Source organism: Gekko japonicus, unplaced genomic scaffold (genome assembly GCF_001447785.1).
Source record: "Gekko japonicus isolate JY-2015 unplaced genomic scaffold, Gekko_japonicus_V1.1 scaffold1579, whole genome shotgun sequence".
NCBI lineage: Eukaryota > Metazoa > Chordata > Lepidosauria > Squamata > Gekkonidae > Gekko > Gekko japonicus.
Window position 1 is genome coordinate 263047 of NW_015161443.1, and position 11090 is coordinate 274136.

At 42.1% G+C, this 11090-nt stretch overlaps 1 protein-coding gene across 1 annotated transcript in view; it reads left to right on the forward strand.

Moving 5' to 3' along the window:
- Positions 1-7911, forward strand: part of LOC107125610 (keratin, type II cytoskeletal 5-like) — a 29399-nt gene extending 21488 nt beyond the window's left edge. Inside the window, exons 7-9 of the mRNA XM_015429040.1 lie at positions 978-1198; positions 3961-3995; positions 5019-7911. Coding sequence (XP_015284526.1) covers positions 978-1198; positions 3961-3995; positions 5019-5377 — 615 coding nt within the window. The 3' untranslated portion in view covers positions 5378-7911. The remainder of the gene's footprint in view (positions 1-977; positions 1199-3960; positions 3996-5018) is intronic.
- Positions 7912-11090: the final 3179 nt, after the last annotated feature.

An 11090-nucleotide genomic window follows, 5' to 3' on the forward strand; every position in this document is an offset into this window, starting at 1 on the left:
CAAGATAAATGAAGAGAGAACAAGAGCAGCCATTGCATGAATACTGAAATCCCACATATCGAAATCTTCCCCTTACATTTTAGGCTGAGGACCAACAGTGTAGAGCTTGTGTGATGTAGCACATAGAGAGGTGGACTAGGACCCTGGGTGACTTGGGTTTGAATCCCCACTTCAGCCATGGAAGCTCGCTGGGTGACCTTGGGCCCATCGCAAACTCTCCGCCTGGCCTACCTTGCAAGGTTGTTGTTGTGAGGAAATGGAGGAGGGGGACGATGTTCTAACTTTGAGTCCCAGCTGTGGGGAGAAAGGCGTTATATAAATAAATCAATGCAAATGCATACATGTGGAGGTGAGATGCTGCAGGGTTGATGGGCGTGGCCTTAACCGTGTCTTGAAAAGCTCCCAGCTGTGCACACAGTATTCATTTATGTATGGGCTTCATTTTGTTTCAACTATTTCTGCTTCAAATGTGTTTCTCCACACAGTCACAGTACTTCTGGGTAACCTCTAGTCTTCATAGTGCCCCCTCCCTCTTCCCATTCCCCAAATAAGAATGTCATCCTTACCTAGTGCAAGCAGCAGCAGCAAAGTGGAGGGGGATGACAATGCCTGCTCCCTCTGTTAAGGGATGGGACATGGGGCCTATGCATCAACCCTCCACTAGGTGGAGCCCATCTTTGAGGCAGTTTTTTTTTGGGGGGGGGGGAAATGGCCCATCCTATTGAAGCAGGACCAGTGGCCTAGAAGCAATTGATGTCATTGGACTATTTCAATGGGGTCTGTGCTATCAAAAGGGGTGTTGGCAGATTCTGCATATTATTTGAGTAATGTGATCTGACACACAGGTAATCTATGTCATTTTCTGACAGCCTTTTCGGTTCTAAAGCCAAATTGTGTTTGTGCGAGAGTGAGTAAGTCAAAGCAGGTGATTAATGGCTCGGGACTAAACAAGACATTTGTGTTTTTTCATTTTTCAGGTTAATGGCCTACATTCTTCCATAGCAGAATCTGAGCAGCGTGGGGAGATGGCACTCAAAGATGCTCGGACAAAGTTGCTTGACCTTCAGACTACCTTACACACCCGCAAGGATGAGCTGGCTCGCCTACTGCGTGATTATCAGGAGCTGATGAATGTGAAGTTGGCTCTGGATATTGAGATTGCCACCTATAGGACACTGCTGGAGGGAGAGGAGAGCCGGTAGGTGCAGAGCAACCAGCCAGGTTTGGTTGAACATGGAGCTGGGTGCACAAGACCCCTACGATGTGGAGGCCTTGATGTCTTGAATGGGGCTGTTTGTCCCTTTCAGCCAGGATGTCACTTCCCAGTACAGGAGGAAGAACCACAGATAATATCATTCAAGAGTTTAGGTAGATTCAGATATGTACTGGTAGGAACCAAGACTAAGGAAATGGTACTAGAGCCAAGAATCTGGAATAGCATCAGTACCATGGACAGAGGTGCTAGAGATGACAGGCTAAAGCCAGAAACGGGTAAACTAGTTTTAGGACAATAGTAGACATGATGAAGGTTCTCCAACAGAGCAACCGTTTGCAAAAGACAAGTTGTATGGATGTGAAGTCATGTTTGGATTGAGGCCATGGTTTAAAGATATAAAGGGAGGGGGGCTTTTAAAAGGGTGCAGTTAATTTCCAGTTCTTAACAGGTGGATCTGTACAGCTCATAAACTTTTAGACAATATAAAAGGCAAAACTACATAAAATATAGCGTTTAAGATAAAATACAGACCAAATTCCAATCCCTGTAGTCTCCAGAATTTGCAATAGGCAACAGAGTAACAACAAATTTAAAATTACAGACCATTCTCAAATGAAATGGAAGGCTAGGGTTCTCAGCCTTTTGGCTAAGAAGTGAAAAGGACACTCCCCCACCTTTTAAAAGGTTAACAGTAGCTCATGAAGCTCAGAGGTTGAAGAGTTTAAATCCTCTCTCCCCTCCTTGCACAGTTCTGATCCAAATCATGGCTTCACATACATGCCATGTGCATTTTACAGACAGACAGTTATCCACAGTCTTCATCATGTTTGTTTAAGCCTCCTGAGATGATCCTCAAAGGTGAACTAGGGGCCTCCTAGGCAGTGGAATACTAGTGCAGGTCAAAAGTGGCTCAGGCCATGCACCTCAAGGAAACATTAGCCCACTTAATGAGATATTGCCGTGGCCCCATGAGTCATGCGACTTAGGTGTTTGCTTTGTCTCTTTGCTTAGCCACTTCTGCTACTGGGGGTGATGTGATCATGGAGGCAAATCAAGAGCCATAGGCTAAGTTCCTTTATGAAGAAGAGGCTTCCTAATTCCATGTTCAGAACCTCAGCCAGGACATTATATATTTGTCTAAGCACAATCATCTATCTATCATCTATCTATCTATCTATCTATCTATCATCTATCTATCTATCCATCCATCCATCCATCCATCCATCCATCCATCTATCTATCTATCCATCATCTATCTATCCATCCATCATCTATCTATCCATCTATCCATCCATCTATCCATCCATCTATCCATCCATCTATCCATCCATCTATCATCTATCCATCTATCATCTATCCATCTATCCATCTATCCATCCATCTATCCATCTATCCATCTATCCATCTATCCATCTATCCATCCATCCATCTATCCATCCATCTATCCATCCATCTATCCATCCATCCATCTATCCATCCATCCATCTACCTACCTACCTACCTACCTACCTATCTACCTATCTACCTACCTACCTATCTACCTATCCATCCATCCATCCATCCATCCATCATCTATCTATCATCTATCTATCATCTATCTATCATCTATCTATATATATTAGAATGTCGGGAGATATAGCTTTTACAGTGTAGAGCTGACAGTTTGGGGCTGCATTCCCAGGCATACTTTTTTGGCAGTAAATCCTACTGAACTCAGCATGATTATTGTCCAAGGACAGATACATAAGAATGGACTCTTGGGTCTTGTGTGTGTGTGTGTGTGTGTTTGAATCTCTGTAAAGACACAGATACAATTGGTAAATGTTGACTGTCCTCTAACTATGTCAATATGTACATATTTCCAAAAATTGGAGAACATTGCATGTCTTTTTGGAAACTCAGGAGACTGAAATTTTCAGTATTCTTATGGAAAGTCTGAGAGTCATGATGTTTCTGACATTCAGTGTAACACTTAAAGCCCTTCACAGACTAGGATCCTCAAGCTAACAAACTGCATGTTGCAGTATACTCCCAAGTCCCTGCTATGATTTTCAGACAGCCTTCTCCTTATGGTGCATTCTTTGAGGATTGTTCATATGGCAACAGTTAGGTCATAGGCTTATTCTGTGGTAGGCACAGTCCTCTGGAATGGCCTACCATAGTGGGTGCAGCGGGCACCTTCACTTGCATGTAAGACAGTTTTATTTTGAAGGGCATTTGGTAGAGTGTAAATTGTTTGAGTAGATTCAGCTGCATTTTTAATCTGCGCATATTTAAATGACCTTGCTTTTGCTCATGGACTGTTATGGTGTCCTGTGTCCTTGCAACCTGTTGTTGCATTGCTAGCTGCCTTGAATCTAAGGAGATAAAGTGGGATTTGGAAAATTAAATTAATTAATTAAATACATATACAATACAGCATATGCAGTACAGTCAGGGTTATACAGCTGAAGCCAGATACAAGCCAAAAATTCAACACAAATCAAAGCAAATACCCAGGATACTAAGAGCTTGTATGTTTACTGAAATGAACCTTCAGAGATTTAGCTGGCTTCTTAACCAATTGCATTTTTACTTCGCTAGTTACTTACAGTCCATATTTTCCAAATTTTCTTGGGGTTGCATGTGATTCTAGCTGGAACTTCCCCTATTAGTTAAGCCAATAACTATACTAAAGAGGGCAGAATGGTTGCTTGTTGTTAGTTGTTTATTTCAGTGAGTTGTGTTTCCCCCCCTCTTCTTAGGATGTCTGGAGAGTGCCCGACTCCTGTCAACATCTGTAAGTATATTTAAACTAATTATTAAACTAGTATTAAACTAATTGATTGGCTAGGGTTTTTTGTTTGGGTTTTTTGTTTTGCTTGCTGGACAACATAAAATCTTTTTTATTATTTATTTATATATTATTTTGATTTATACCCCGCCCTCCCCGCAAGCGGGCTTTTTCAATTAGTTTTTTTTTCTTGAAATATGACATAACATATATATCATGACAGATTTTATACTCAATTACAGAAAAAAACTAAGAAGATTTATAATAACTTGTAAAATGCACAAGGAGATACCTGCTCTCTTATCTCGTTTTTCCAAAATACTATAAACCAGGGGTGTCAAACATGCGGCCCGGGGGCCATATCAGGCCCCAGGAGGGCTTCTCTCAGCCCTGCAGTGGAACTGGCTGTCTTCTGCTTCTTCTTCTTCCAGTTCTGCTGCTGCTGCGTCATCGTAGGTTTGCAGCTTACAGATACACACCTGAACAGCATACTCAAGATTGCAACAGCACAGATATTTTGATGCAATAATTCAGAGCAAGAGGTGTCAGTTATCGGACACTGTTAAATAAACAAAATATTGCAAGAGTGCTGATGTTTTAAGCATGTTTTTATTTTAAGTAAAAAAAACCCTCTATATTTGTGTCCTTTATAAAGTTTATATCTCTGCTACCTGGCATTACTTTTTATGACACAGAAATGGCCCGGCACAACAAGGTCTCATTTATGTCAGATCCGGCCCTCATAACAAATGAGATTGACACTTCTGCTATAAACAGTTCCCAGAATTCAATACGTATCTGAACACTGAAAATTATTTCTAAAGACTCTTTGATAATATGTTAATTCAGTTAATAATGCAACATGCCACACATGGTGGAACCACAATGTAAAATCTCAATACGTATCTGAGCATTGAAATTTATTTCTACAGACCCTTTGATAATATGTTAATTTAGTTAATAATGCAACACGCCACACATGGTGGAACCACAATGTAAAATCTCTAATACTGTTTTTTATCCCAACAGCTGTGATCAGTAGTTCCAGTTCTACTGGTGGTGGATACGGCGCTGGAGGGGGATGCGGATATGGAGTCGGAGGAGGAGGAAGTGGATATGGAGTCGGAAGTGGATATGGAGTCGGAGGGGGAAGCGGATACGGCGCTGGAGGAGGAAGCGGATATGGCACTGGAGGGGGAAGCGGATTGAGTCTTGGTGGGGGAGGTGGCGGCGGCGGTGGACATAGCCGAATCAGTGTTGGAGGAGGAGGAATCAGCCGACTTAGCAGTGGGGGCAGCCTAAGTGGTGGCAGTGGATATGGCTATGGTGGGGGAAGTTCAAGTGTGAAGTTTATATCGTCCACATCAAGCAAGAGAATAAGCAGTTAAGTTTTTTTTTTTTAAATCATCATTCATTGCTTCAAGAAACAACAGTGCTCCCTCCCAGAATACATAATACATGTGTCCTTACTGGTAGCTATTCCACACAAGCATTCTAATTCAACCACAAATAAAAGAAAGAAATGCCAAATATGCCACCGTTTTCTATCATTCTGCTATGTCATCCTCAACTGCTTTTGAATTGCACTCTGGTAATTTGTGCAACCTGCTTCTAGAGCTTTACAAACTGGTGGCCATGAGGAATCGTGAGGTGGGGAGGGATAGTTTTGACCCCCGCCTCTCCCCACTGAAGATTCTCAAAGCTCCCAGAGGTTAAGTATTCTTGTTCATTCACTCTCCCCTGCCCCATTTTTTTCTTTAGCTGACACTCTGCCATTCTACACGTTCCACCCTTCTGGGCCATTTCTGTCCTGCTCCATCTGGTTTTTATAATTTCTTTTTATTTTGGTTAGTTTACAAAGTCATTTTCCCCCTGTATCCCCCCACCAGTAAGTAGTAATTCCTACCTAGTCCATGGGTGACCCCATTGTATGGCTTTCATTATCCGCAGAGGAGTCAGCCAGATTACTCTTAGATATTGTAATGAATGGAATGAATGTTGGTTATAGAACAGCTTTCTTTCATTTAATTGCTTTTCTTGCTGTATAGAACTACAGTTAATGGTCACTTAGTTTGTCACATAATACCTTTTTCTATAAGTTCTTAGTACCTTTTCCCTCAGAACTGGATGGTCCCATTTTGTGACAAGGACTACCCCCTACACTGCCCAATAAAACAGGATGAGATGGGTACTTAATTGCAGTTAAAGAAACATAAGAGTATAAAACCATGTTGCTAGTAAATACATTTTAAAACAGTAACCCAATCTTAGCCTGTTTTAAACTATATTTCTTCAAGGGTGCAGGGTGGCTGGAAATAAACTACATCTCAGGTGTATTACTGTTTCACTATCTGATTCAAGTAGGTGATGAGGTAAGCTGTTTTTCACAAAAGTTCACAGCAAATCTGTTGATTTTTGGGTTCCCCAGGACTCTTTGTTCTTTTTATGGCTAAACCCGTGTCATCGTGAAAGGCAATAACAACAACAAAAAGATTTTGCAGTCTGTAGACTGACAATCACCCCTAACATCTCAATATGGGTTTACCACACAAAATGGACCTAGTCCGAGAACAGATCAGTCTGTGAAGTCCTTATGTGACATGTGAAGGCCCCCCTTTGGGTGTGAAAGTTGCTTGCATAGTACATCAGGAAAAGGATATGGAGGCCTGTTACTGAATGATAATCTAGTATCTCTACCTCTTTCTCTCTTAGACTACATTCTGTCAGGCTGCACATAAATACCTGTTTCCCCTTGCCAATTCTACAATGATGCATGGTAATTCCAGTTCCTCTGTGGTCTTAGTTTACAGGGAATTTAGCCAAAATGTTAAAGCCTTCCCTGCTGAAATCATAATACAGGGATGGGGAAAGTCTTTTTAAAGGTACCATAGCCCTGTCGGGGGGTGGGGGAGGCAACTCTCATTTGACTGAACTAGAGTTTCACCCAACTGAATGAACCTAAAAGTTTCCTCTGGAATGCAGCTGTGGAACATAAAGAAGTCTAAAATAATTTTCATGTTGGATCAGTGTATTTCAAAGCAATTCACCTAGAGGCTTTCATTCTCTCTACCAAACATTTCACTCACGCACACACTGAATGCCTATCTACACTAGTCACCTATTGTTAGTTTTATGCCAGTTTCACAGTGATAGCTTCCTCAAAGAATCCTGGGAATTGTAGTTTGGCGATGGTGTTGAGAATTTAGTGCTGAAGACCTGTAGGCTCACCTTCACTGAATTATAGTTCCTAAGATTCTTTGGGAAAAGGCAGTTACAAATAAACCAGTGAAAATGTTCCAGTCGTTCCTGCCTTTTGTTACCAAATCCAAACAGCAATTGTATAACTATAATGACTTGTACTGGGGGAGGGGAAACAAGCATTCCTTTCTGATCAGGGCTGGAATTTTAGGGAGCTTGAAGGAAGTCCCTTTAATATTCCAAAAGACTTTTCTCAAAGGAAGCCACAACAGAAGATCATCTTTAAGGACATCGAAGATGCCGTGACAGAATCATTATTGCCGTTGCTGCATATGTACATTTCTTTGGTTCTAGTGCGACAATGAGTCCCTGCAGCTGTGCAGGACCAGAGATGCAAATGGGGGTGCGTGCAAACACCCTGGGCAATGATGCATCAAACCATATTACATTGGATAGAGATGCACTAGTCATATAATCTTCAGCACTATCATTTGGCTTTGGGTATTTGCTCCTTTCCCATGGCTTTTCTGGGATTAGACAACCATAAACCACATTCTCTCCAGTATTTACTTCCTCAGTTTACAGACTGAGTTCTCTATTATGTGTATTATCAGAACTGGAGTCAATAGTTTCTGAAGCATTTTTTATTGGGGTGACAAGTCATCCGTGTCCCCTACTTCCCACTTTATGGAGCAATTTTGTCTGTTACTTGCAATAACTAACAGTGCAATCCTAAAGAGTTTCTCCAGTCTAAGCCCATTGATTTCAATGGAGCCTGGAGTAAGTCTCCTTAGGATTTCACTGTAAGAAGGATTTTAAAAAAGAAGAAGAAGCATCCCCCAAATGTGTTTTATACTTAAAGTGAATGAGTCCCTGAGTGGGCTTATGTCTGTCATGTTTATTTCTTTACACACTCCTTCGGTTTGTGCATGCAGATGAGAGCTTTTTTTTCTCTCCCTATGCTGGTGGTATGTAAAGTTCAAATGGTCTTTGTATATTGCTTCCACCTTCTTGAGAGTTCTAACATTTCTGGTGTCTTTAATAAAACTGCATTGTGTAGAAATGCGGGCTATGTGGAAGTGTTTTGTGTGCGTGTGGGTGGGTGGGGGAGCATTTGGTCCAAGTCCCAGCATGCTGGTAAATACTTCCTGAAACAAAGAAAAGGGGCCCAAGAAGGAACAACCTCCCAGCACTTCCTCTCATCTACATCTGACCTGTAAACAGGGTGTATGATTGGGTTGGGGGCATTTGGAATTTGGTGATGACAAGGAGGGAGGGAAGCAACAGACTTTAAGGAGTCAGAGGGAAAAAATTAGCATAAATTAGGCAACATCCTCATTGTCACTCAGTCTGGATTACTAACAGGGCGGGACTGTGGGAGGGGGAGCCTGCCCACCTCAGTCCTGTCCTTCGAACAGGTTTGATGGGCAGAAATTAGACAGTGAAGATTTCATAACCACAAGGTTAAGGCTGAACTAGATCTATTATGAATTGTTAGAGATCAATCTGTTTATTAAGCATATGAGTAGGACTCAGAGCTGGCTGTGCACTCACAAAAGAGGAGGCTGCTTTTAGAATAAAGTCCACAGGAGGGTTGTTGCTTTAAGAAAGAGAGAAATGGATGTGCTTTATTATTAAAGAACCAAGAAAGAAAGCTGCACAGAGAGAGAGAGAGAGAACAAAAACACAACCCTTAAGACAAGGGCTGCCAGACTACAGAGATCGGTTCCTCTGGAGGAAATGGCAGCTTCAGAGGGGAAACTCCTTGCCCTCACATACCTGCTGATCCCCACTCCCCAGACTCCACTCTCCCAAGGCACTGTCCTCAAATCTCCGGGAATTTCTGACTCTGGATTTAGCAATCCTAGGTCCCTCAGGATGCATCAAGCCCATTCTCACAAAACCTGGAATCAACCTTGCTACTGTGCCTGCAAGCAAGGTTTGATGTTTAAAAGTCATCAGCTGAAGGTTTTTATGGCAGGGAGCTAAATAAGAATCCCCACTAATTGCTTTGGCTCCTACTGGTACTAAAGAGAAAGCCACGGGCTTATTCGAACCCTACACATGGTTCAACTTAGTTCACATGGTTCAACTAAGCTTCAACTTAGTTACTTATGGGGCATGCCTGTTGTACTAAGAATCTCTCACAGTGCACACACAGTGCTGACAACGGTCTAGAGGGGGAAAATGTCCTGTCCCTTTAATAGAAGTTTCATGGCCTGTTATTTACCAGGGGCTGCTATTTACCTACATGCCATTAAAAGCTTCACCTATGCATCATCAGACATAAAGGGGTCTGGATATTTTCCTCCAGGCCTCCTGGCAACCTTAACATAAACATAAATCTTAGAAGAAGCCATCACATGAATAGGCTAGCTGATGGCCTTTGACATCAAGCTGTTTCCCTAAGAGTGGCCCCCCAAACCTGAGTCTCTAGGACAAAATTTTACATCTGGTGACCCTAGGCAAACATTATGGCTTGCTAATTGCGGTAGGTCAAAACTGCTGTTAAAAACTTCTGAGACCAGAGCAAAAGTTGGCTATCCTGCCCAGTGAGAGACAGGAACTTAAGGAAAGAGGGCCACTTCTGACTGTGCAAATGCTCAGTCTGTTACAGCCAACCCAGTGTCAGAAGCTTTGCATTTTGCTTGCGTACATAAATTGTACCACTTCCCATTATTTTATCCAGTCTTGGGGGGTTGTGCAAACTGACTAGTAGACTGTGCTTTAAAACCAAGCAGGTCTGGATAACTGAGGGAGTGATCCTAAGGAGGTATACTTGGATGCAGTGTTCCCTCTAAGCTGAGTTAGTGTGAGGTAGCTCACAGTTTTTTAGCCTCCAGCTCACAGATTTCTGTCTTAGCTCAGGAAGGATGGCTCCAGAGCAAACTAATTTATACAGTAGCTAAATTGCTTGCTCACAACTTTAATGCCAGTAGCTCACAGAGTAGAATTTTTGCTCACAAGACTCCACAACTTAGAGGGAACATTCCTTGGAAGTAAGACCCATGTTATTCAATGAGGCTCACTCTTGGGAAAGTGTATTTAGGATTGCAGCCTGAGGAACAAAGAAAGTTTGGTGTATACTCTGCATGGAGAAAAGCTGAATTCTACCATGTTATGGTAGAATTGTTATGCTTCTCTTAGGACGTACTAAAGGCTTTTCAGGGCATTAAAACCTTTGATCTATGGCCATTGCAAACCCCACTCACTACATTCAGCACATGGCTTGTTGTTGTTCTCTTGAGGGCTAGGAACTTGGAAATGTTTTAAAAATGAAACCTGAGATTCCAGTAGCCATTTCTGTTTTTACAAAACAAGATAATGAAGTCATAGCCTTATGACATTTGGCACAAGCAAGAGAGGCAACTTTCCTTGGATTGTCAGACTATCATTCATCAGGGCATTGTTTACTATTCTACCAAACGCTCGGCACTGCACCCAAAGAGATTCAAATAAGACAAAGCTCTGCCTGTAGGCTTACAGTCAAGATAACCAAACAAAACTTCCTTTCGTAGGAGGTATCTCTTGTACTCTTTGGAGATATTGATCACAGACAAGGCTAAAATTTTGCAGCTCTGTCATGCACTTGAATCTATCTTCTTGTGGGCTGATAACCAGGTTGTTTACCGCCTCCTGAACACCTGTCAGGTGTCAGCCTGAATTTTAAAACAAATCTTAGTCACTAATGCCAGACGACAAGTGGGTTTCCCCTGTTCCATTCTTTTATTGGTCTCTCTGTTCAATCTGCCCTGTGTTCTACCACCTTTTGAATTTTAGTTTAACAAGGAACGTTTCTGAAAATTCGGGATGCATGGAATAGTCCCTCCACCTCCACTGAATTTCACCTTCCTAGCTCTCTGCTGCTACTTGGATTTCCCCTCACTCTTTATGGAAGTCAGT